At 42.1% G+C, this 27,711-nt stretch overlaps 1 protein-coding gene and 1 pseudogene across 1 annotated transcript; both read left to right on the top strand.

Annotated features, from left to right (window-relative positions):
• Nucleotides 1-24,509: 24,509 nt before the first annotated feature.
• On the top strand, nt 24,510-25,097 carry LOC4346534 (uncharacterized). Its single transcript, XM_015755955.3, has one exon. It carries the CDS (start codon nt 24,560-24,562, stop codon nt 24,845-24,847), a length of 288 nt encoding a protein of 95 aa, XP_015611441.1. The 5' UTR covers nt 24,510-24,559; the 3' UTR covers nt 24,848-25,097.
• Nucleotides 25,098-25,874: 777 nt separating this feature from the next.
• On the top strand, nt 25,875-26,660 carry LOC107277877 (putative bidirectional sugar transporter SWEET7e; annotated as a pseudogene).
• The last annotated feature ends 1,051 nt before the right edge of the window (nt 26,661-27,711 follow it).

Raw genomic sequence — 27,711 nt, 5'->3', positions numbered from 1 at the left:
AAAAAAGCATTCCAATCTTCGAAGCTTCACATGAAAAGTAATCTTCTTGATTTTGGATGTGGTAATATCGTAAACAAATGGGAAACATTGTATCTTTGTGCGCGTCAAAGAAACAAATGCGAAAATGCACCTTTATCCACTTGATAGGAGCAACATATTCTCTCAATGACCCAAATTCCTATTTTCTCATGATAAAAATTTTTATACAAAGTTTGTCTTCATACGGCTTCATATAAAGAAGTTATGATTTTTTTCGTATTTTAATGGTGCTTCCATTTTTAAGGGCAGGTTTCTCACGTAGATACTGTCCATGCAAATCAATTTTTATAAGTTGATGTCGTATGAAGCCGTCCAAAAAAATAGATATATTTTCGCAGTATCCATTTCAAAAATAGGTTTTCGCAGACTGTAGGCGCCGGTCTCAACCTTTTTGGCAAGTGTAGCACTGATATCAGCTGTAGCAAGTATGCCGCGTACTCGCTTTCTTCCTGTGCTCTCTCGATTAGACAAATAATGGGGGAAACTAAGGTGAAAAGGGCAAAAGAAAAACACATTTTGCTTTCTCATAGTTGCTTCAGATCCTTAAGATCTGTGACTGTGAACACCCACAAGCATAGTGCATGTACCACGCTGAAGTTTATGCTATCGGAAACATGCAAAATTTTTGGATTGTTTATTTGTTTTTTCGATCATGCTGATATTGGTATTCCATTTTGTGGAAAACATAGAAAATTTTTGTGAAAACCATGAATATTGAAATGTGAAACTTATACCAAACTAAGGATATATATATTCTTTATGGACGATTCGAGAGCTAGACTAGGGAGTTTTTAAATATGAACTAAATAATATATATTATATATCTAAAAATAGCTTAGAAGAAGTTATCTAACAAATATATAGGAAGTTTTTAGAGAAAATATAGTTTGCAGAACTGTAGTATATTAATAATTCACAAGTACATGAACTAAAAGTTACAGATCCTAAAAACATATAATGACATATCAAACTAAAGAGTAGTAATTCATGTAAAAAAAAATCTTACAAAACTCCACTAGCCAACTTACGCTATAAATTTTTAATGGGTATTATGGGAGGCGGTTTGATTCGCAATCACCTCGGATATTTCCAATATTCGAGATGGTTATATGTTGACTGCCTTTGACTCTTATCATCACAAGCCTATTCGTAGAGCCCTTTGATGACCTTGTGCTTAATAGTGTAGTGTCTTTGTTTGATTTAGCAAACGAAACATAACTAGTAATTTGCCCGTGCTAACGATACGGTAATATTTAATAAAAAATACAATATAAGTTAATACAATTTATGTTAATACAATATAAGTTTTGGTAACGAAGTATAGAACAAAGATTTTAAGATTCACCATAAAAGAGAACTACAGGATATATTATAGTGGTTGGTTCTTCTTCTGAAAAAAAAAAGAGCTGGGCTGTGTCCGTGCAGTAACCAGAGAGATGACAGGAAAATTGCATGCGAACGAGATGTGGGACCTTGATTTCCTAAACTTGCCTCCAAAAATTTTATTTCTATATAGCAATAATGTCCCTGTGTTACCAAGAAAAAGCAGACATGGACTCATTTTTGTTAGACTGTCAAGACTCAGCTCTCGTTTGTTGCTCTCCAATCGCTCACGACTCGCCAACCGGACTAAACAGGCGCTGCCGAGACAGACAACAGATGAAACGAGATCAAGACAGAAACACTCCCTAGCTATTTTTTAAGTAGGTATATAAATAAATATTTCCTTCTCTCTATGCATGAAAACATCCATGATCACAACAAAAGTGCACAACTGCGATCACAATCAGTACAAATTATAGAGATTAGTTTGTTCATCGAACAGAAGACCACAAGCAATACACATAACCTGTCATGGCCTGAACTCTCCAAAAAATTGTTAAGGCAATACATGTTTGGACAGATCCAAAACATCAATTTCTGAGTATTAGACACTTTTGTGTATGACAGACACCTCAAGAATTCGCAGGAAGACACAAACTGCTACAAAGGAATGTGAATGTCACAGACCAAAATTTTCCGTCGTTATAATACTCCAGTTCCAGGTTTCTGTATTGGGTGCAAGAACGGATACACTTACATCAGTCTATTGAAAACGGCCAGCCTTAATTACCATTATCTATGCATAAACCACTGGCAGTTTTATGTTGACAATGACGCCTATGAAGGAACAGTGATCATTTCCAACAGTTAACTTCCCTGAAAATAAATGGCAAGAAATAGGTTTTCAGGACCCAGGTGTATACTTAACATGCTTATTTAAGAGACAGAAATAGACTAAAGTCTGTGACAAACACTCAACAATGGTTAGGTTTCATCATATTCTGGAAAGAAATGTACAACATCTACAAAGCTGACAAGATCAATCACCCTATCGTGCACAAGCATCTCAAACCAATCCCAGTCTTAGATTTTTAACATTTCCAACAATCCGAGTAAAAAAATTCTGAAGGCTAATAAAAATCAGAATTCACGCACCATGCAAAAATGGACAGGCATACTTCTGAAAATCATTGAGCTCCACATCACTCTGCTTCTTCCCTGTCATGGTCACATAAAAAAATTTATCCGCTTCAAAGCACCTCGTATCGACGACGATATCAACTGCTGCTAAAACTCTTAAATGATGAAGTGATTTAACCTGCCATCAAGGAACCTGGAATTGTATGAGGCACACATATATCTGTTGTTACTAAGGCTGCATTTGTCTGCACTTACCCATGCACCACACTGGTATATCAGCTTCCTGCACTCATCGCATAGGCATCCCTCCATGGAACACGAACAAGTTTCATAAAAAAAAAAAAAAAAAAGGAACAAGCAAAATTTAAGCACCTGGGGAGTTATTGAAATTATAAGCACATAATGATTTAATTTATTTCATAAATAAATTATGACATTGCAGATGTAAACTAGCATGAACGCATCATTAGATCTACACATGTAAACTAAGCAGTAAAACATGAACATATCAAATATGCGCAACATGTCGAACACGTACCAAGGTGGCGGAAAGACCGGTTGCTCGGTAGGAACTACTCACGGTTGCGGGCGTCGACGAAGGCGCGCAGCACGCGAGCGAAGAGGAAGGCGAGTCGTCAGTCCCGCGAAGCGCTTTCCAAAAACCTTATTGCCGCCTTCTCCCGATGCAGGACGTCGAAGGCAGAGGTTCCGGAGACCTGCTCTCCTGATCGCCAGTGCACGCCGGCGAGCGGGATGGAGTAGTCTACGAGCGACGGTGCAGCACAGAGTAGGAGGCAAACCATAAATTGATTTCGTATGTGTTGCGTGTAGGCGGCGGCTCGGTTTATATAGAGATAGGTTGCTTGATCAAGGCGCCCGCACGATCTCCACTCCGTGTAACCGAACCGGATAAGTCGTGCGAAACTTATCCGGACTCCACGCCGTTTTCACGCACCGGATTTTTCGGAATGTTTCCAAAAGAAAACAAATCCGAATTTTCCGCAACAAAACAAAACTGCAAAAGGAGGCTGCATCTGCGTAAGCATAAGGAGCCAATTTTGCTGATCATTCGACGTGCACGCACGCCGCCTGCCGTGCCAGGCCAGGCCAGCAAGCGCGCGCGTGTGTTCCCCCTCTTCTCTCCACCACACATGCTTCAAGTGGCTAGAAGGGCATCCTCCCTTTTAAGGAGGTCCCCCTCTCCTAGAATAAGCAAGGTGGTACAAAACTCCACATGCATACCATCTCATGAGGTGGGCTTTTGTGATTTTACAAAGAATTAATCTTCGTGTGGGCTAAGGCCCATCCATTAATTCCAACTATCCCCCACCAAATTTCAAAATCCCACTGAGATTTGCTGTTTCCAATGTACTGTTTATATACCAGCAGTTCAATGGAGACCGATTAAGGTTGAACATCCATCTAGAACTCCAAGCTACACTTACTCACAACTTGAACAATGGACTACGCCTTGAATTGCAAGTCTTGTGCATGCAAGTTTTACTAAGAGTCTTATCTGGTACTAGACCGTCTATAGACTACCCCTTGGGTGGAGCGTATAAGTCATACTCCTAGGTCTTTACTAAGCTTCCTAGAATATTCACCCAAAATCTCCACGGACTGTGACTAACAGTTAAGCTCACAAAGGTGATGTCTTTCAAGAATGCTCTGCAAGACAGCATCTTTGCTAATTAAAGCCAACAGAACTCATTAAGGCATAGCCAACCTGCCTTGCTGCTCACGAGAGTACATGCATCTTCACTTAGAGAGGGTATAGATTGGTACTCTCCTCTAGTTTACTAATGGTTTGTTCTTCCTAGGTTCTAATTCACGGGATCTCGGATCACATAGACTGGGTTACCACCATAGTATAACTCACATGGGTCTCAAACCCATCTCCTTCGATGCATTGTCTATCACATTTCGTGATAGTCCCTTCGTGAAGGGATCTGCCAGGTTTCTAGCTGTTTGGATGTAATCCAACGTTATAACTCTGGAGTTTCTCAATTTCCTGACAGACTTCAATCGTCTTTTCACATGTCTAGACGATTTCATATTATCCTTAGAACTATTCACTTTGACAATTACCGTTTGATTGTCACATTTCATAAGGATAGTCGGCACTGGTTTTTCAACAATAGGCAGATTCATTAATAGATCACGCAGCCATTCTGCCTCAACAGTAGTAGTATCCGGTGCCGTCAGCTCTGATTCCATAGTTGACCTCGTCAAAATGGTCTGTTTGCAAGACCTCCACGAAACAGGACCACCACCCAGTGTGAAGACATATCCACTAGTGGCTTTGATCTCATCCACATCAGAGATCCAGTTAGAATCACTATAACCCTCCAGTACCGCAGGATACCCAGTATAGTGAAGCCCCAATTCCATAGTACCTTTCAGATAGTGCATTACTCGCTCAAGCGCACGCCAGTGATCATCTCCCGGATTAGAGGCAAAACGGCTCAACTTGCTCATAGCAAAGGAGATATCAAGCCTAGTTGCACTAGCCAGGTACATCAGCGAGCCAATGATTTGGGAGTATTCCAGTTGATTCCTAGCAATTCTCTTGTTCTTGCGAAGCAACAAGCTAGGATCATAAGGTGTTGGAGAAGGCTTACTATCAATGTAGCCAAAGCGATTCAAGATCTTCTCCACATAATGGGACTGCAAGAGTGTAATCCCATTCTCACCTCTAATTAGCTTAATGTTTAAGATAACATCAGCTACTCCCAAATCCTTCATATCAAAATTTTGAGACAAGAATGATTTAACCTCATTTATCACCTCAAGGTTTGTCCCAAATATCAGTATGTTATCAACATACATCACAGAATAACTCCCTCACCCCCACCATGGCGATAGTACACACATTTATCTGCCTCATTGACTGCGAAGCTTGCAGATGTCAATGTTTTGTCAAATTTCTTATGCCATTGCTTAGGAGCTTGTTTCAGACCAAACAAAGACTTCAACAATTTGCACACCTTACCTTCTTGACCTTCAACTACAAACCCATTAGGTTGATCCATATAGATCTCCTCATCCGGCTCTCCAATAAGAAAAGTTGTCTTAACGTCCATTTGATGAACGAGAAGACCATGTGGGGCTGCTAGGGAAAGTAGCACACGAATTGTGGTCAATCTAGCAACAGGTGAGTAAATGTCAAAGAAATCTTCGCCTTCTTTCTGAGTGTAGCCCTTACAACAAGCCGAGCCTTGTACTTTTCAATAGTACCGTCAGGCCTGAGCTTCTTCTTGAACACCCACTTGCACCCCACAAGTTTACACCCATAGAGTCGCTCTGTCACCTCCCAGGTCCCGTTAGCGATAATGAAATCCATTTCACTACGGACAGCCTCCTTCCAGTAGTCTGCATCAGGAGATGCATATGCTTCTAAAATTGACATAGGAGTGTCATCCACGAGGTACACAGTGAAATCATCACCAAAAGACTTAGCCGTCCTTTGTCTCTTACTCCTTCGAGGAGCTTCACTGTCATCCTCCTCAGTGACATGTTCATGTGTATGTTCAGTTTGTTCTGGTGGTGAGATTGAACTATAAATTATTTTAGAAGGTCGGCTAGAACTACTATGTGTATCCTTCATTGGGAAGAAGCTCTCAAAAAAGGTAGCATCACGAGACTCCATAATTGTACCAACATGCATGTCAGGTACCTCAGATTTAACTATTAAAAATCTATAGGCAATGTTGTGATGAGCATATCCCAGAAAGACACGGTCTACAGTCTTAGGTCCAAGTTTGCGCTTCTTCGTTATTGGTACATTGACTTTCGCCAAGCACCCCCATGTGCGCAAATAAGAAAGTGATGGTTTTCTCCCAATAGATATCTCATATGGTGTTTTGTCCTTATTTCTGTTAGGAACTCTGTTTAGCACATGATTCGAGGTCAACAATGCCTCCCCCCACCATGCCTTAGGTAGTCCCTGTAACACCCCAGCCTGTTTGAAGCCTGTCAGTAGTGTGAGTTTGGCCCATGTGGCCCAGAAGTGGATGTGTAGTGGTGGTTTAGTACCACCTTGGAAGTTTAGGTGGGTGAGGGCCTGCTTATAAGCCTTGGTGCTCCAACCATGGTATCCCCGGGTTAACCCTTTTACATGAAGCGAGGACGAAAGCGTAATCGGGATACCATGCGAACGTGGGTCTGCTCAACGTGTAGAGCGGACTAATGCGGATTTTGGAGGCAGGGTGTTACAGTCCCACTCACCAAGTCAGTCAGTGTGCGGTTCTTCCTTTCGGCAATCCCATTAGACTCGTGAGAATAGGGAGGTGTCCTCTTATGTATGATGCCATGTTCCTCACGGAATAAGTCAAACTCATTTGAGAAAAACTCTCTACCACGATCAGTCCTAAGCCTTTTTATCTTTCTGTTAAGTTGATTTTCAACTTCTGCCTTATAAATTTTAAAATAGTCTAGAGTTGATTTTCAACTTCTGCCTTATAAATTTTAAAATATTCTAGAGCCTCGTCTTTCGTTTTCAACAAGTACACATAGCAAAATCTAGTAGCATCATCAATCAACGTCATGAAATATCGTTTTCCACCCTTCGTCAAAACCCCATTTATTTCACAAAGATCTGAATGTAGGAGTTCTACTGGTGCCAAGTTTCTCTCCTCGGCAGCCTTGTGAGGCTTGCGAGGTTGCTTCGATTGCACACAACTATGGCACTTAGAACCTTTGACAATGGAAAACTTAGGAATTAAACACATGCTGGAAAGCCGAGACATCAAGCCAAAATTAATATGACATAAACGTGAGTGCCAAACATTAGCCTCATCATCCACACTGCCACAAATATGGTTTACAGACTTATTGCAGAAATCAGAAAGGGAAAAGCGGAACAGGCCTCCGCACTCATAACCTTTACCAATAAAATATCTATGTTTAGACACGACTACTTTATTAGACTCAAAAACCAACTTAAATCCGTCTCTAGTCAGACGGGAGCCATTAACAAGATTCCTGTCGATAGAAGGGACATGCTACACGTTCTTCAGCTGCACGATCTTTCCCGAAGTAAACTTCAGATCTACCATGCTAACACCATGAACAGAAGCATGTGACCCGTTCCCCATTAGGACGGTGGAACCCCGTGCGACTTGATAAGAAGAAAACAATGAGATGTCAGCACAAATATGTACATTGGCCCTAGTATCAACCCACCAATTAGTAGACTGATTAACTGAAAAAACAGTAGGTAAATTACCATACCCGCTTCCATCTCCAGTGTTGCCAATGCTCACATTAGCAGACTTAGAAGTCTGCCCTGCAGGTGCCTTCATCCCCTTGCGTTGTAGACACTTCCTGGCTAGATGACCAGGTTGGCCACACACAAAGCAAGTCCTCTCATCCAGATTAGGATTGTTGTTGTTCTTCTTCTGCTTCTTGAAGTTGGTGGTCTGTTGAGCTTTGTGTTTCCCCTTGCTCTTGTTCTGGGCCTTGTGCACAACATTGGCAGTGGACTGCCCACCATCGCCCTTAGACGCGGCATCTTTTTCCCGAGCTTTCTCCTTAACATCAAGAGACGCTATCAACCCCTCAACGGAGTATTCCTGTCTCTTGTGTTTGAGTGCAGTACCGAAACCTCTCCAAGATGGAGGTAGTTTCGCAATAATGCACCCGGCCACAAATTTATCGGGTAAGACACACTTAAGGAGTTCGAGTTCCTTAGCCATGGTATGTATCTCATGAGCCTGTTCGACTATAGAACGGTTGTCAACCATCTTGTAGTCATGAAACTGCTCCATGATATACAGATCATTGCTAGCATCAGTAGCACCGAATTTAGTATTCAGTGCATCCCACAACTCCTTAGTGTCGGTCATATGCATATACACCTTGACCAGACGATCGCCAAGCACGCTAAGAATGCATCCCACAAAGAGAGTAGTGGCCTCATCGAATTCTTTCTACTGGTCAGCATTAAGAACTCCCATAGGCTTGCCAGTACTCACCCAGAAGCATTTCAAAGCTGTCAGCCACAGAATGACCCTGATCTGCCATCTCTTAAATTGCACACCGGTGAATTTTTCCGGCCTCAGTGCATCGGCAAAACCAACCATAGTAAAACCACAGTGCCTATAATAAGGTTTTTGGATTGTTGAAATTATAAGCACATAATGATTTAATTTATTCCATAAATAAATCATAACATTGCAGATGTAAACTAGCATGAACGCATCATTAGATACACACATGTAAACTAAGCAGTAAAACATGAACAGATCAAATATGCGCAACATGTCGAACACGAACCAAGGTGGCGGAAAGACCGGTTGCTCGGCAGGAACTACTCGCGGTTGCGGGCATCGACGAAGGCGTGCAGCATGCGAGCTAAGAGGAAGGCGAGCCGTCGCGGACGAACAGGGAGCAGTCGCGCGAAGCGCTTCCCAAAAACCTTATTGCCGCCTTAGATTGATTTCGCGTGTGTTGTATGTAAGCGGCGGCTCGGTTTATATAGAGATAGGTCGCTTGATCAGGGCGCCGCACGATCTCCACTCCGCATAACCGAACCGGATAAGTCGCGTGTAACTTATCCGGACTCCACACCATTTTCACGCATCGGATTTTTCGGAATGTTTCCAAAAGAAAACAAATCTGAATTTCCCGCAGCAAAACAAAACTACAAAAGGAGGCTGCATCTGTGCAAGGATGAGGAGCCAATTTTGCGGACCATTCGACGCGTACGTCGTGCGCGCGCCGCCTGCCCTGCCAGGCGAGGCGAGCGAGCGCGCCCGTGTGTTCCCCCTCTTCTCTCCACCACACATGCTTCAAGTGGCTAGGAGGGCATCCTCCTTTTTAAGGAGGTCCCTCTCTCCTAGAATAAACAAGGTGGTACTAAACTCCACATGCATGCCATCCCAGGAGGTAGGCTTTTGTGATTTTCTAAAGAATTAATCTTCGTGTGGGCTAAGGCCCATCCATTAATTCCAACAGTTGAGTTCTTAAATTTGACATCCTCTGCAGTGTAGTCTTTCTCCTCTAGAAAAATGGTTCCACATCAGAATGTTCCTGTCCCAATAATCCTGGATGATTTTAAATTAATTAAAAAGATAATATAATTATTCAAGTTGCAGATAAAGGACCACTTAGCATTCTGTTTGAATCTACAGCCAAAATTAGGAGGGCAGATATGGTCTCGCCTACTGAAATGTGCTTTTGGAAATTTGCCTAATTTCAGCAGAGGTCAAATTAATCAAAATGTCTTCGAAACAATTGGTTAGCGTATGTAACCAACAGCCAATTAAGCATGAGTGCATGACAACTACTACTGAGTATAGTGCCATGTTGCACATGCATCAAATTAGTAATTAGACAGGAAAATAAATTACTCAATTGCCGAAACAGTACAGCAATCTCTCTCCCACATGCTTGGGAATACCGGCTGGCCTCCAAGTTCCCACAATTTTATTGTGACATTACCTTTGGCCACCTTTCTAATATTGAATCCTACAGTAGGATTCATGTTGTCACTAAAGCTTCTGTCTTCTGCAGAATACATGGTAATGCCTGCGAAATCATTATACTCCATAATTCAAAAGGTGAATAAATAATTAAGAAACTGATACATCACAAGTGATTAATTAACTGAATCGCAGTAACCATCATGTTAGTAAACGTTGCAAAAAGAAAAATTATCCCAACACTAAACTTGTTTGTGCGCGGAGGAGATCGACGACGTTGTTGACGCCGACGAGAGAGATAGGCGTGGGCGGAGCAGACCGGTGAGAGAGGCGACGGAGTTATCGCGACGCGGAGGAGATCGGAGCAGGCGAGGCAAGGGCGATGACCCTGGTGTAACGTTGGTCACTGGCAGCGAGTTGATGCGGCGGCGGTGGTGAGGCTGCGGCGGTTGAGCTTGGGAGAGAGGGAGCTGAGATTGCGTGTGAGGAAACTGATGGGAAGCAGATAGAGGGGAGATCCGTACAGTGGTGGGGTTTGTGGGAGAGAGAGTATGGGGGAGGTGGGAATAACGTGGGCGTTGGATTTGATTGGGGCGATCTTGACCGATCCATGAGGAATGAGGATGTAAGACACAGTTGGTGAATTATAAGGTAGATTATGGGTATCTCAATACAGAAGAACGTTAAGGCCCTACTGGTAAAAAAGGTAACTGAGCTCCAGCTAACGCGTGGGTGTACTAGCCAATCTTAACTCAGTAATTTTGATGAAGAAAAGGTAACATTACAACTGCAATGGCATCTGCATCATGGATGCACACAAGCCAATTTTTAAGCTAGATACAAGCAAGCAACAAATAAAAAGGAAATTTAACTCATAATGATTTGACCATTATTGGACACCACACTAAATGTTCCACCCAATGCTAAGTTTATCTAGAGACTTTGGAAAGGTACAGAGAGGTACAAAGCTAATCTTGTACCTTTCAGTACCTCCAAAGAACAGAAACAACACTCTTAAAATCTATGCTCTTCCAACATCTTCAAACTTGATGCTCCTCCTAGAGGCCTAGAAGCTAAGATCTAGGTCCATGGTGGATGACTGACCCAAGGTGAGGCGGACCATGTCCTCGTGCTCAGGCATCACGTACTCACAGAGAACACCAGAAGCAGATGAGCTAGATATGGCAGGAGGCAGTGAAAGCTGATCTATGAGGATATCCCGCATTGGCATCATGTTCAGCGTTGATGGTACGGCAGTGCTAGTGATACATTCCGGAGAAGCAGATGAGTTTAACATGGTTGGATGTAGCATGTGCTGCTCCATGTGGATAGCCGGCATCTGCATGAGGTTCACCATTGATGTGGTGGCACTAGTGATACCGGTCAGAGACGGCACCGTTCCAACATGCTGGCCACCTGCAGCTGACGGAATGTGGATGCTTGGTATCTCGGATGACCAAATGAGATCAGCCATTTCCTGCTTGGGCATATATTGCATGGTGACAGCAAAATGATGTGGGTCTGAGCACACCGCTGCTATCCGAGAAGCATCTCTTGCTGGTGGAAACAATGACAGTAATGGTGGTGGTCCCATGGGTTCTGGGTAGCTAAATCCAGGAGGAGGGAGGAACCCCGGGATTTCCGATGACCTGAGGGCAAACACCAGCCCACAATAGATGCATGAAAGGGGATTCCCGTTACCATGGACCGCCACAGGTGAAACAACGCCGTGGAGCCTCTGGATATCTGGAGTTTCCCTCATGAAATGCATGATATCATGGTTGATGATCCTGTGGTTGGTAACCGGTTCCACGGTAGCTGGCATAGTGTTCTCCATGGCGAGCATCTGGGTGGTCGGCGGTGCCGGCGCCGGTGCCGGTGCTATCGTAGGGATTACAATAGCATTGTGGTAAAGGGGCCCCTCCTGGCGCCTCATTGTGGCCACCAAGAAGGTATTGAGAAACAACCCAATAGCACGGACCTGGTTTAGCGGCAACGATGCCACAGACATAGTTGTGCTGCCATCAGCACGCCACCGTCGTGCCTGTGGGGCCATCGGCAAGATACGACGCTGGCCGCTTGATGGTTGTGGCAACCGCTCTGGCGATGCCACTCTAAGCCCCTGGATAATCTGCAAAGATGACAGTGCCCTCAGCGCTTGTTGCGTCGGCAGTAGCGGCGGTCCAGGCATCGGCGACACCAAATCCCTAACAAATCTGGAGTCGCCGTTCTCCATGGACATCTCTCGCTACCTACCTACCTACCTACCTACCTAGCTATAGTGACCAAGGGCGAGATGCCAAGATCTTTGTTGTAGCTTGATTTGCTTTGTGGGGGTGATTCAACCCTGCTATGTGAAGGTGGTATATATATTTGAAAACCAGCGAGGTGTAACGCACAGTTTGACTACTTTCCATCCACAAGAGACAAAAGGGAGAAGCTGTAGTGATATCACCTACTTAATATTTGCCAGCAACATATTGGCATGCATATCTAGCAAATTGAACATTTATTGCTGCCAAGTATAGCACTAGGGGAGGTTATATGTGGTATGCATGCACAACTCGTTTGACAACTACATATGAATTCCTGGTGTTTGGAGCAAAGCATCTGCCAAGAAGAAGCCAACACAACTGTCATCAATATTTATTAAGCTGCAAATGAATGGACGCCCATATGCCACGCTGCGTGTCCCCTCACACATGCTCAGATAAAAATCGGACGTCCTAGACCTCTAGCGCCTGCTGCATGTGGTCCCACTTAATGTGCTTCAGTTGTTGCTTGCAATACATTTTCAATGCACTATGTTTTTTTTCCTTCTTGAGCTTCTTCCCATTTAATCTAGCTAGACCAAAATTTCTTGAGCTTCTTCCTTTCAATCTAGCCAGACCAAATGTCACGACCGGAAATAACCCAATAGACATTCCATACGTGAGTGTATTAATCCTTGTCCCAGGAGGCAAGGTACACCAAAGTTCAAATCAGAGTTTTAACAAGCGGAAGTGTAAATAGTACTTATATTACAAGAGCGACCAAAGGCCCAACACTCAGAGATAAATGAACAAAAGCGGAAGACTAGGGCAAATACCACAGGCGCTTGACAGCAGGCATGAGCTAGACACCAAAACCTTCATCCTCCAGGAACTCCTTTTCTGGTTTGGGGAAAAATAGAGCAAGATTGAGTGCAACCACAGTACTCAACAAGTCACACCGATAAATGCACAATAAATGCCAAGTGAGTACAAAGGAGTAATCATATGGGTTATGTTTTGCAGAAAACAATATTTAAAACACTTAGTTGCCCAAAGTTATTTTGGTAAACACGATCCTAGAACTACACAATATTATTAATGAAGGCCGTGAACCCACATGAACCTACCTTAACCCAAGGACTATAACGAGTTAGACCGAACTAGCAACCTAAACCGGTCCCAGCTCGTCCCAAGCCAACCCAAGCCAACCATTCCACATTTTAGTTGTTAAGCAAGTTTTAGGAATTAAACCACTAACTTTGGTACATTGCTAGGCTTGCTCATAACTGAGGGCGCGGCTATTCGAATAGATTATACTCTGATTAAAGGTGCACATCTTTACCCACAAGACACACCTTCCTCATGTGTTACCACGTGCCACATCAAATACTAACAATTATTTATGGCATCTTTGCTGAGGAATGGATGTTGTATCATGTTCGAACCTGATTCGTCCTCGTATCTTTTCTTTTCTCTTGTTCCTTTGTCTTCTTACCAACAATGGAGCACCTTTCTATTCAAAATCTTTATGCTCCAAGGGCTGAGTTCTGTGAGGCACCATTTTCTACAAAACTTATCCGTTCATCTGGCTATGAACTCCATCCTAACATTATAGCCATAGTTCGGGAACAACCCTTCTCGGGGCGCGAAAGAGAAAACTCCTACCATCATCTATGTGAGTATGAGCAATTGTGTTCATGCCTGACAATTGCGGGCATAACACAATAAACCTTAAAGTGGAAGTTGTTTCCCTTCTCTCTTACAGAGGGGGTGAACCAATGGTACACCAATACCGTGAGAAAACTGCATGGAGAATAGGAGGAATTAAAATGTAGTTTTGCCTTGTTTTCTTCCTGTTAACCCATGTAATCTCTCTACGTAAATAGGTTCTCAACGTTCGGTAGAATCAAAAGGAATCCATTGGTGCAGCTTGGGCTCGTTTTCTCCTTGTTAACTCAAGACGGCCAAGACTTGTCTCTACCCGATCACGTGTTGTTGCAACACTTCCACTCAGGTTTAGACAAGGAGTCTGCTATGTATCTCAATATTTCCGTCGGAGGTTCATTCGCACACAAAACGAGGTCTGAAGGAGGGAAACTCTTGGATCACATCTTGGAGAACACCTCCTTCGCTCATTGTGAAACCATCATAGAAATTGAGGATACACATGAGGAATCAACGTCCGAATCGGAGTATGCAACCTCCATATCCCATGATTCGAACGTTGAATCCTCACCTGAACCACGGGAACCGAAGGTAAAAGAAATTCAATCTTTGGAATTCCCGTTCAAGTTTGATGGTGATATTATTGAAGATTATGGAAACACCTCAAATTATTCCTGCCAAAAGAGACCACCGGTCTTGTATAGTTCTCCTTCACCACTCGAGGAAAATCTCTTCAAAAAGATTAACTACCATCATAAGTGATGAGTGGTTAAGGGGCTGGAACTTTCTTCTAAAGTAATTTAGATTAGCTCCAATCCTTAACTATCTCAGGTCTCATGAGGGAGGCCATGGTGCAAACTCTTTACAATTCCCTTGGTGTGAATATTATGTCCTCAAGCTACATTAAATTTCTTAGGGAACGAACCGTTGATACCAACAGGCAAAACCTTTCGGCACCCATTTGGTCCTATCATCGAAGGTTATGGGATTCTTCGCGGAGTGCTAGTACGTCACAATGATGTCGAGGCAATCCTGGACTACCATGTTTTTGAGGTCTCTCACTTCGATATTTTCATAGGCCATGATCGAAGTGAGAGACCTCAAAAGCATTTGTCGTCCTGATCAAGCGATCGAAAAATTCTTTGGCGTAACCCATTCCCGATTCCGAGCGAATCGAGCAAGTATTGGCTATCTCTCCATTTGAATCCCCTGAATCCCTCCTCCACGATGATGCCAATGCATTCGTCAATGAAGAGGATGATCCTGGATAGGTGATCGAGTTACCCAAAACTGATCCACCTTCACAACCACTAGTTGAGCTCAAATCTCTTCCTTCAGGTATTCACTATGCTTTCTTGCATGGTGATATGGAGTTGCCAGTCATCATAAGAGAGAAGCTTTTTGATGATGAGACCTCCAAACTCACAGCTGTGTTAAAAAACCTTCGCTCTATGCTAGGTTACTCACTTCAAGGCCTCAAAGGCATTAGTCCTACCCTTTGTACTCATCGCACTCCTTTAGACCCTTCTTGTGTGCCTTCTCGAGAGCCACAATGAAGACTAAATAATGCATGTTGACGACCGTTAAGTACCAATCTCGACCAACAACTAGCATATGAATAAAGGGAAAATTAGCATTTCTTACACATATACCAATAATAAATAATGTAGTTGTATTAGGATTTGAGAATTAGCTTGGAAGTAGGAATTATACACCAAAGTGAAGGAGAAATGAAACCAACATGCAATGAAACACACTATAGATTGAGAGGCTCACAAGTCAGCTCAAACGGACTTAAAGTGGGGCCAACCACCCGGGAATCGACCAAGGGCCCACCTGGCAGCCACTTACCAAAGGTGGTGGAGAGAGCCGTTGCCGAGGGTTCGGCCAAAACCTGTCATAGCAGTGCCACATCTCCATCGTCCACGTGTTGACTCCTCATTGGCTCCCAATGGTGTTTGTGGGTGTTTAGCAGCCATATAACCGTCACTAGTAGCCTATTTAAGGAGTTCACTCTCTTCACTTAGAACACACACCACAAGGAGCAAATTTCCTCTTCCACTTTGTATTCTCTATAGTTTTAGTAGGAATAAAGGTTAGGAGCTTCAGTCAAATAGTCTTCTCGGAGTTTTGGGTATGTCTTTAGCACTTTACTATTCTTGTAAGACCATAGTTGAATAAACATAATTATCTTCTTAATTTATTTATGCTCATGGTTTATATATTTCTTTATTAAATATATGTTCTATGAGCATTATATACTTTGTATATCTACATCATCCTAGGCTAGTCGATCCATGCTACGGTAACGGTCCAATGACCTTTATAGCTAGGTTGCTCTAGCTTCAAGCTGTTCATCAGTAGGATGAGAGTCCTGGGAGAGTTAGTGATATTATTTACTAGCATAAGCATGATGCTTAGGTTAGATAAATATCGTTGGATGCGGGTGTGCCCCACGGAAAGTGAGGTGGGCAGTAGGTGGGTATGATGTAAGAGTGTGTAAATGTCATAACTATGCTAGCAGACCAATAGGGCGGTAGTACCTGGGTGCCTGGAACTAAGTCCTATGTTGTAAGCATGTGTATGTTAAGTGTATAATAGACATGATTAGTATAGAAGTACATGTGTATTGTAGTTTCCTAAAGCTAATTTCCTTCTGGATATTCATATAGAGGTGAATCTCCTGTGTGTTCACTACCTATCAATTATTATCCTAACCCCTATTTTTCCTATGGTAAATAAATTATAGATTGATTATAGAGATATAAACCATATCTTTGTGCCACCGCTTTCCCTGCAGAAATATAAATACGATGCCCTTGGAAATACACATGGGTGAAATGCTACAGCAGTATCCGTGCGCTTGCGAATTTATCTACGAACATAAAAAATACCAACAAGCATTTCTCACGTTGTTGCCAGGGAAGACACTGGTTTTAAGATATAGTTTATATGTCTATAATCATTTTATGATTAATGAAACCCTAGTCCAAACATGTTTACCTCGATGTATTTTCTCTTTTATGTGAAAATAGGTAATGCATCACTAGTTTTAACCTGCCGACAGACTTCGTTGATAATCCAGAGAAGCTTACGAGAAGAATCCGACCTCGTGTCGTTCCTTCGCAAATTAGGCTCTTGGCACCTGAACCAGTTTTCTTTGCACCAGATCACTCGTAGCTGATGGCGCAGAAGACCATTCGTGAGTAGTCGGCTCCCTCTTCTTCCAATGTGCACGTTGGGCCAACCATCCATACTTGGGATGCAAACTTTGAGATCAAGACTGGTCTGATCACTATGGTGCAGGCCATCCTGTTCTACGGGAAGGCCAATGAGGATACGAACGTACAACTCTAGCAATTCCTTGAGCTATATGAAACTATTGCCATCAGGCTCTGTCTGTTTCTGTTCCATCTACTCGGGAGTGCAAAACAATGGTTCTACTCCAAGAGAGGTGCCATAGACACTTGGGTGAGGTGCTCAATTGCTTTCCTAGCTAACTTCTTTCTGATGGGCAAAACCAACACCCTTTGTTGGAGAATTTCATGTTTCCAGCAAGCCAACAATGAGCCGATGCCAGAGGCATGGGAGAGGCTCCAAGATTACACCATGACTTGTCCTTACCATGGGATGGACAATTGGCTTATCATCTAGAACTTCTAAACGGATTGATGCAGTCAGCCCGTGACCATATTGTCGCTGCTACTGAAGGAGCCTTCTTCTCACTTACTATCGCTCGTGCATTAGAACTAATTGAGAAGATGGTCTCCAATCAAGGATGGAGTGAAGGTCGACTCCAATCTTGTCAACGGGGCATGCACACCGTTAAGGAGACAAACATGCTCGCTTCTTAGATGGACCTCCCCCTAAAGCGCTTGGATGAACGCGCTCGACACAAGTCGAAAATGTACGGTATAGTCCAGGTCTTGGACGTCTGTATGACGTGTGAGACCTACCACAATACTGGACAGTCGAGGAATGATTGCCCCAAGACCTGTGAAGATGTCTTCTTCATAAACAACAACAACGGGTACCGTTCACAAGGAGTCTAGGGGTGGAATCAACCATGCTCATACTATCAAGGAGGCAACAATGATAACTTCAATCCCAATTAACCCTCCTTGAAAGATCATGTCTATTGCCAAACCAAGATAAATGAGATGATGTTAAAGAGACTGTCATCCAGTGGCAAAACATTGGAGAGAATTCATGTCTTAACAGTGAAATTTGGCAAGTTAGACTCGGATTTGGAGTTGGATATCGAAGCGGATTTCAAGGAGATTGGATCTTACCAAAATAGATTACGCATCGGCTGACAACTGTTAACGACTAAATTTGGTAAGCCATGAACTAGGTTCAACAGAGTCAGGGTTTGAGTGAGACAATATGGAAAGCAGCCGATACAACTTGAGGCTCGGTTTGGTCCTCAATTAAGATAACCATCATTGACATACAGAGATAGAGCTCATTTAAGGCAATTGTATGTATTAATTAGGATTTTAATGTCAGTTTGAATTAGAGATATGGTAAGAGTCTGCCATTTTGTTTTTATCTTTAGGAAAGTTTTAGTCGTGTCCACAATGGACGAATTTTGTACTCTGGGTATAAATATAAACCCCAGTTCACTGTTATAAGGGACGACAATCCAACCAATACAACTTTCGGTACATCGCGACCCTTTTCTTTTACTTTTTCGATGAGTTCTTGCTTTAAGTCGAAGCATCGGCTACAATCTCTTGACAAGAGGTAACTTGTCTCGATGGCTTGCACTATCTGGGCTTTTATATCTTTTTAAATGTATTAGACTATTAGTATTTTTGTTGTGGTCATCATTTATCATATATCTTAGTTAATCTAGCTTAGTATCTCAACTTAGTCATATCGGCTGATTCTTGCTTTAGGGTTTACACCGGTATCAGCTAAGTCGTTTTACTAGATTAGATTAGCTAAGATATTTACCATCCTGAAAAGTGATTAATTACTTGATTGTTTACACTTTAGGTTTCTCTATATACTTTGAGTTGCATCAACCCTAGTCTTGTCTAGAATCCAAAAAACTAAGCTGGAAATAATCATAATTAAGGATAATATCGGAGTTTCAGCAGATCTTGCCTAATATACATGACAATGCTTGTTTCATAATATGTTTTATTTATATTTGCCACTTATATAGAAATATTACTCTATATAAATACATCAAGTCTGATTGCTCTCGATTAAACTGTCATATCTGGAGATCAATTATTATTTGACATATTTATCTAGGCTAATTTGTTTATATAAGTTTGTATTGGAGTAACAGCCAATAGATTATCTGTCCTTACTCTAAATATTTGTTTATCGGTTATTTCTATAATATTGTCTTGATAAAAATAAAAGAGACGGTATTACAGCCGATAGGGCATATTTAGGGTTTTGTTTTACGTGTTCATCTCAAAGCCACAGCTGATTTGGTTCAACCGTATCGGGTAGGTCCTGACGATATGTCATCGGCTCTATCAGCCGATCTTTGTCTTTCTTGCTGGTTGTAAGAACAAACTAGCTGGCACGCTCTTGACACTCGAGACAAGCCTTAGACCTGCACTGGAGTGAAGCAAATCTCCCAGGTTGTTGTGTTTCTCATCAACACGCTTATAGCATGAAACAACTAGCTTTATCCACGTAGCCTAGGATGAAGCAGATATACGAAGTATATACTACTTACAGAACATATATTGAGTAAAAAAATACATAAACCATGAGCGTAAATAAATAAAGAATATAATTCTATTAATTTAACTATAGTCTTACAACAAAAGTAAAATTAAAGTATTAGAGATACACCCAAAAATCCGAGAACCGAAGCTGAATACTGCATAGCGTGAGCACGCATCTCGACAACTTCATCGACGGTGCGCAGTGCGGGTGGACATACTACTAGATGTTAGAATCCATCCTCCCTGTCCATACTATGATTTGGCTTACCAACCCTAGATCTTTGTCATGTGTATTACCTTGTTGACGGCTTTCTGATGGGGTGGGAAATATTTTATCTACCTGGAGAGAGGCTGCAGTCAACAAAACAGATAGGGAGAGCACGGGTAGAAAAGTAAATGGTTCGCAAAGTTTATGTTGAAAAATAAATGGTTTCTCGAGGGGTGTTTAGATTTAGAGGTGTAAAGTTTCTGCGTGTCACGTCGGATATTATATAGGGTGTTGCATGGGGTGTTTGGACACTAATAAGAAAACTAATTACAGAATCCGTCAGTAAACCGCGAGACGAATTTATTAAGCCCAATTAATCTATCATTAGCAAATGTTTATTATAACACCACATTGTCAAACATGGAGCAATTAGGCTTAAAAAATTCGTCTCACAAATTAGTCGCAATCTGTGTAATTAGTTATTTTAGTCTATATTTAATACTTTATGCAGATATTTAAATATTCGATGTGATAGGTTGAAAAATTTTAAGGTGGGATCTAAATAGCGTCCTAGTTTAGAGATAAAATTGGACTTTTCACAATGTTGAGGAAGCGTGGGAGACCGAAGCTGATGAGGACGGGCATGGGATGGGAGATATGCAATGGCTGGCAACTACGATGGACGGTTTGACTACTCGTCTTATTAAAATAATATATGCAAATATAAAAAACAAAAAAATTGTGCTTCAAGTACTAAATCATAAATAAAATAAATAATAATTCAAAATTTTTTTAATAAGACGAATGGTCAAACAATACAATAAATTATCAAAATTCTTTATATTAGGGGACGGAGGGGTAGCATTCTTCACAGGTGATGTGTTACTCTTTGTTGCTTCTGATCACTACAACAGATAGATTAATTTGTAACGGAAGAAAAAGTTCAACATTAAGTGTTGGACCATGTGTCAGAAATAATTGGTTAATGATGATAGAGCCACACCAGGTAACCATCCACACTGATCCTGCACATCTGTTCACCCCTTTTGCATCCGTCAGTTATGTACAAGAAAAAATTTCATGCATACTGTGCTAGCTACTCATAGCCATTCAGAACAAGGTACTGATGTTTCGATAGGTATTGGATAGATCGATTATGGAGACCCGACGTTCATGATCCAAACAAAGGCTCTGGAATGATCGAACTCCAGGCAATCTGCTGAGATTATAGGCATATAATGATTTAATTTATTTCATAAATAAATTATGACATTACAGATGTATACTAGTATGAACGTATCATTAGATCTACACATGTAAACTAAGCAGTAAAACGTAAACAGATCAAATATGTGCAACATGTTGAACACGTACCGAGGTTGCGGAACAACCGGTTGCTCGGCAGGAATCACTCGCGGTTGCGAGCGTCGACGAAGGCGCGCAGCACGCGAGCGAAGAGGAAGACGAGCTGTCGCGGACGAACAGGGAGTAGTCGCGCGAAGCGCTTCCCAAAAACCTTATTGCCGCCTTCTCCCGGTGCAGGACGTCGAAGGCAGAGGTTCCGGAGACCTGCTCTCCCGATCGCCGGTGCACTCTGGCGAGCGGGATGGAGTAGTCTACGAGCGACGGCGCAGCACGGAGTAGGAGGCAAACCCTAGATAGATTTCGCGTGTATTGCGTGAAGGCGGCGGCTCGGCTTACATAGAGATAGGTCGCTTGATCAGGGCGCCCGCACGATCTCCACTCCGCGTAACCGAACCGGATAAGTCACGCGTAACTTATCCGGACTCCACGCCGTTTTACACGCACCGGATTTTTCGGAATGTTTCCAAAACAAAACAAATCCGAATTTCCTGCAGCAAAACAAAACTGCAAAAGGAGGCTGCATCTGCGCAAGGGTGAGGAGCCAATTTTGCGGACCATTTGACGCATACGTCGTGCACGCGCGCCGCCTGCCCTGCCAGGCCAGGCCAGGCCAGCGAGCGCGCACGTGTGTTCCCCCTCTTCTCTCCACTAGACATGCTTCAAGTGGCTAGGAGGGCATCCTCCCTTTTAAGGAGGTCCCACTCTCCTAGAATAAGCAAGGTGGTACTAAACTCTCCATGCATGCCATCCCATGAGGTTGGCTTTTGTGATTTTCCAAAGAATTAATCTTCGAATAGGCTAAGGCCCATCTATTAATTCCAACACAATCATTATGGCACTTCTCCATTGATTATCAACCGAGCGAAATGCGGTTGACCTTGCCAAGAAGGTTATCTTCTACAAACAAATGGTGACCGCAGGACAAAACGTAGAAGAAACAATCTGGATAAATTCTGAATTTAAAATGAATCTCACAAGTTGAGATTCCACAAAACGAACTAATTAAGCAGCGAAACTGCAATGGCAAAATAATCTATGCCAAACCAACACAAATGAGATCCCGTCCAAGTCCTGCCCCGGTTCTCCTTGTCATCATTTCTGCCAGCACTGATATGTCATCATTTCTGCCATCATTTCTCCTTGTCATCATTTCTTCTCCTATCTAGCTTATTTTTCGTTCTCTTTTTATATTTGTTATATGAATATAGAAAAAAATTAAATTTTGGAACTTAAATTATATAATATCATGTTTGTATTAATACTATAAATCGACACCCTTGCGTCTTTCTTATTTTTAGCTTTTTTTATTTCTCTCTTTATTTGTAAATTTACTTGTTTTTAATTTGAAAAAAATGAAAAAAAGTAAATTTGTTTTAAAAAATATATGTCGTTTAAAAACTTCTTTCATTTTGAACTTTACAAATAAGAAAAAGATTAGTACTTTCCATACAAATATTAGGAGAGTAATTTTCTTTCCATGTAAATATTAGGAGAAAAAGTTAGGAGACTAATGTTCTTTCCATATAAATATTAAGAGGGTATTGGGAAAATACCGTTCTTTCCATATTAGAATAAGAGAAAACAATACAAAAAAGTTACTCTTTCCAATTTAAAGATAAAAAATTAAGAAAGTTACGTTCTTTCGATTTATTTTTTACAGGACAGTAAAAGAAACAAATAAGAAAAAGAAGAAAACAAGGGGTGACTGGGAATCGAACCTAGCTGGATTTTTCACAATTTGGTCCTTTTAAAAAACTTATTTCGCAAATATACCCCTGAAAAAATGGTCCTTTTGGAGGCGCCAGAGTCACTGGCGCTGTCGTCCAATGGGACGGCGCCAGTCTATCTGGCGTCGTCCTCCTGCTGACGTGGTGGGGCGGTGCTGAGGTGGCAGGGGGAGCGCGCCACTGTGGCTGCCCCACCCCCAGCAATTTTTATTTTTATTTTATTTTTTTGATATTTTTTTCACGTTTAGGAGCACACAAGAACCAACCATAGAAAAAATAAACTCAAATAGAGATTCTAATATCGCCGAACCTGATAAAGCGGGGAGAATCAGATGTAACTTTTTCTGTAGATGTCCGTGGATATATTATTTGCCTGATTCTGAGCACGTATGAGAAAGTTAAACCTATTCTAAGAAATGACACCCGAAAAACACCTATTTTCGGTAGAGTTTTGGAAAATTCTACGAGTTACATATTTCGTCCATTTGAGTTTATTTTTTTCATGGTAGGTTCTTATGAGCTCCTAAGTATTAAAAAAATAAAATAAAAATAAAAATGGTGCACATCTCTCTCTACACTAGAGAGGAGAAGAGAGGGAAAAATGGCGGGGGACGACAGCCCTAGTGACTCTGGCGCCTGAAAAGGATCATTTTTGGGATAAGTTTTCTTAGTCTATTTGCGAAATAAGTTTTTTTTAAAAGGACTAAATTATAAAAAAATCCAATCGAACCTAGCACCTTTTAGTTGCAAGATGATATCACCCACCACTGAGCTAAGAAGAGTTGTTGTAAACATAGGCGCATGTTTGCGCCTTTATCAATGAAGACCTCAGCGCCAAGTAGTGTGCCGCTGAGCTTTGCTGATTTGGCTTTTCCTTGTTGCGCAGCGCTATCGGGATTGGCGCTGAATAAAAGGTTTATTTTTGCAATTAGTTTTTATCACGGTTCAATCCTCAAATAAGTTTCCTAAAACGATAATTTTGTCAAATTTTCGGGGTTATTAGTCTCGAAAGCTTTGTGTCGGTTTGACTTTCGATATTTTCTTTAGTAGTAACCTATTTGAGTGTAAGTGAAAAATAAATCAACCGAGTGACAGATAGACAGTCAAAAAGATTCAGGAGATTAAATTTTTGGTAGTTCGTTGAGGATGCTCTAATAACAATAATAATAAAACCTCGTGTAGTAAGAACAATAGTCCCCATTTACTGCATGAAATTTTTTAAGGTAAAATATAACTCTCACATGTTCACTGGCGCTGCAACTGCTCAAACATTTCCTGCAGAGATTACAGCTCAAGATGTGTCTCATTGCTCTCTGTGTTTCTCCGCTATGCCGCCACGTCTTCCACAATGGAAAGGCCCATATATAGCTGTGTTCGGCACTGCTCCCAACCGAAGCGGCCTATATTAGCGTGTAATTAATTAAGTATTAACTATTTTTTAAAAAATAATTAATTTAAACTTTTTAAGCCACTTTCATATAGAAACTTCTTTTGAAAAACTCACTGTTTAACAGTTTAAAAAATATGCGTGTAAAAAATGAGGGAGCGGGGTTGGAAATAAGGGTACCGAACACAGCCACGTAATCATGCAGGTTGCAGCCACGAGTCGTCATCTCGGTGAACCGCACCGCTCTTCCAGCTCCATATATTCGGCCACACCCACACCTAGCTTCGTTGCAGCTAGCTAACAATTGGACGTGTCATCACAAGCATCAAACCAATGGCAACTCACCAGCAGAAGATGCAGATGCCGCCGTCGTCCAAGGACGACGAGCCGGCGGCGGCAACACGCCCGCCACCGCCGAAGCGGGAGGAGCGCGCCGAGAAGGCGCCGGAGATGGAGAAGAAGGTGGTCGTCACCGTCGTGAACGGCGAGGAGGAGGACGACGACAGTGGGTCCACGGACAACGGGCGCCGCCGCTGCGTCTGCTCCGCCGCCGGCCAGCCGGCCGGGCACTTCCGGTGTGTGTGCGCGGAGACGGACGGTGCCGACGAGCCCGACGAGTGAATTACCGAGAAGGTGTTTTCACGTGTGCCTTTGCTACGAGTTTTGTTTTGATTGATGTATGGAGATGAGGGTGCACGAACTTATGATTGTTTTAATTTTGGTTGTCTTAATTGTCGTAGTATTTTGTTGCAAGCTAGCAATAATCATAAATGGGCAAAAGAAGAGTATCTCTTTTTTTTTTACCTCATGTTCCAATGTTGTGTGTTGTTGTTTCAAATAAAGATTACAAAAATGTTGTGTGCTTAGCTAAGATCAATCGGTTTAATCTTAAGCCAGCACTCTCGTCGGCGAAAAAGAAAAGCGTGATTCTTTTCACGAAAATGCAAAAGCATGCGAAGTCCTTAACCTTTTTTTGTTGCATATTTTTCAACAGGAATTGCTGATAACTTTCAATAGAAAAGTTTGAACTTCCAATGGTTGTTTCACTTTCAATGTCAAATTCTTGACAACTTTCCAAATACATCTTTTGCACACAACTTATTATTAAGAACCACATTCAAATAATAGCAATAATAAACACTACCAAGAATAGTGAAAGCCAAAAAGGCCTCGTGCAGGGCTGGACTGGGGTCGATCTGGGGAGTATTAATTCTCCCACAACGCGCGCGCAAAATACCATTTTCGTTAAATCACAGATTAACTGTTTACCGAAACAAATGGCGTACACAAACAAGAACGAAACATAAACTCCCTCCATCCCACGCATAGTCAGCCCAGCGGGCTCCTGGTGATCTGTCCGTTTGGCCATGGGCCGTACGCTGCTCGGACTCGCAAATCGTGGCCGACACGTACGGAACGAGCTTTCCTAATCCCAGTAGACTCCGATACCGACTCTATCGAGATTGCAGAGCGTACCTAGGACGTACGAACGTGTATAAATCCAGCCCTCCGCCGCTTCAACGAGCTACCAAACCAACACCAACTGCTTCGTGTACGATCAAGCGAGCAATTTCAGCCTGAAATATTTTAAGCGCATTAACCAAGCAAACAACAAGGCGATCGACATCTGCCGCCACCAGCCGGCGAGATGGTGTCCCCGGACTTGATCCGCAACGTTGTGGGCATCGTTGGCAATGCCATCTCCTTTGGCCTCTTCCTCTCGCCGGTGCTCACCTTCTGGCGGATCATCAAGGAGAAGGACATGAAATACTTTAAGGCGGACCCGTACTTGGCCACGCTGCTCAACTGCATGCTCTGGGTCTTCTATGGTCTCCCCATCGTCCATCCCAACAGCATCCTCGTCGTTACCATCAACGGCATTGGCCTCGTCATCGAGGCCGTCTACCTCACCATCTTCTTCCTCTTCTCCAACAAGAAGAACTAGAAGAAAATGGGAGTGGTGCTCGCTACGGAGGCTCTCTTCATGGCGGCGGTGGCACTCGGCGTGCTTTTGGGCGCGCACACCCATCAGAGACGCTCCTTGATCGTCGGCATCCTCTGCGTCATCTTTGGTACCATCATGTACTCCTCACCACTCACCATCATGAGTCAGGTTGTGAAGACTAAAAGCGTGGAGTACATGCCGTTGCTGTTGTCAGTGGTGAGCTTCCTCAATGGACTCTGCTGGACATCATACGCGCTCATCCGCTTCGACATCTTCATCACCATACCCAATGGTCTTGGCGTGCTCTTTACTCTCATGCAACTCATCCTCTTGAGCTGGTAAGATAAGAATCAAGATAAGAATCTTGAGCTGCCAACCGTCGCCCCTGTCGCCAAGGAAACCAGCATCGTCACCCCTGTCAGCAAGGACGACGACATCAATGGCAGCACTGCCAGCCATGTCATAATCAATATCACGAAGGAGCCATAAGCTAGTTAGGTGATCGAACAAGTCTAACGCTGTAAGCTAGTTAGGTGTTACCAATTTCTACATTTAGGTGTTACCAATTTCTACATTCAAGTCATAGTACTTTTTTTTAGTAACCAATGTAATTTTGTGTTTTTTATCTATTTGTGAAGTTGCGATTATATATATTATATCCTGTAATTTTGATTTGTCAAATGGATTCCAAAATTTCGGAATAAAATTTTCTAGAATGTTGTTTGTCATCCTCTTCAGGGTTGTTAATAGCCGTGCAAAAGGACTAGTAGCCAAACATGTCATGGTGTACAGCACCATGTGACCAATAAATCAGCACGAGCAACCATGTCCATACCGTCTAGTTCAGAGCATTGCGCAAAATCTCTACAGAGAAACATAGAGAAAGACAGTTCTTAATAAAAATTCTAGGTCCGTGGGACCTAAGACTACGAGATTATATCGATCGCCTGCTCTGCCATTACCTTAGAAACGAAACCTTCACGAATATGTGGGCATGCATTGTGGGTTGTATTTGAGAAACTTATAAAGACGTAATATCAACCGAATAACACATGTCATGCTTTAACTGTACGATTCTCCACAAAATTTCTTCGTCATCATTGCTTAAATAATATTTTCAAACTATTTTTAGTTTTATACTCTACTACTAGAAAAAATACCCGTGCGTTGCAACAGGTTGTAAATAACATTTATTCAAATAAATTAAAATTCTAAACCACATATCATAATTGGGCATAAATGATAAAAAAATAAATATCATAAAAATTATATAACTAAATCCTTTTTTTTCATTTAGCTATAAATAATTTAATTCAGAGGAAAATTATAATCAATAAATTTTAATGGATCAAATAGAGCTGAAACTAATATTGTAAATAGAGAAACAACTGAAATTAGCTATAAATTAAAAAAGAACTTATTTTATAGTCAGATGAAAATTCGAACTGATGCAATTTTGGTCACTAAATCGAATTAGCAACTTTTGAGAAAAATATTAGCTCATCATCCTACCACCAGAGACATTCCATTTTTGACAGTG

This window comes from Oryza sativa, chromosome 9 (genome assembly GCF_034140825.1).
Source record: "Oryza sativa Japonica Group chromosome 9, ASM3414082v1".
NCBI classification, from domain to species: Eukaryota; Viridiplantae; Streptophyta; class Magnoliopsida; order Poales; family Poaceae; genus Oryza; species Oryza sativa.
Note: the sequence above shows the minus strand (reverse complement) of the source record. Positions and strands in the feature narration are given on the sequence as shown.

Bases quoted from the DNA above. Each gene is read 5' to 3' on its own strand.
- LOC4346534 (XM_015755955.3), top strand. From the start codon at position 24,560: ATGGCAACTCACCAGCAGAAGATGCAGATGCCGCCGTCGTCCAAGGAC.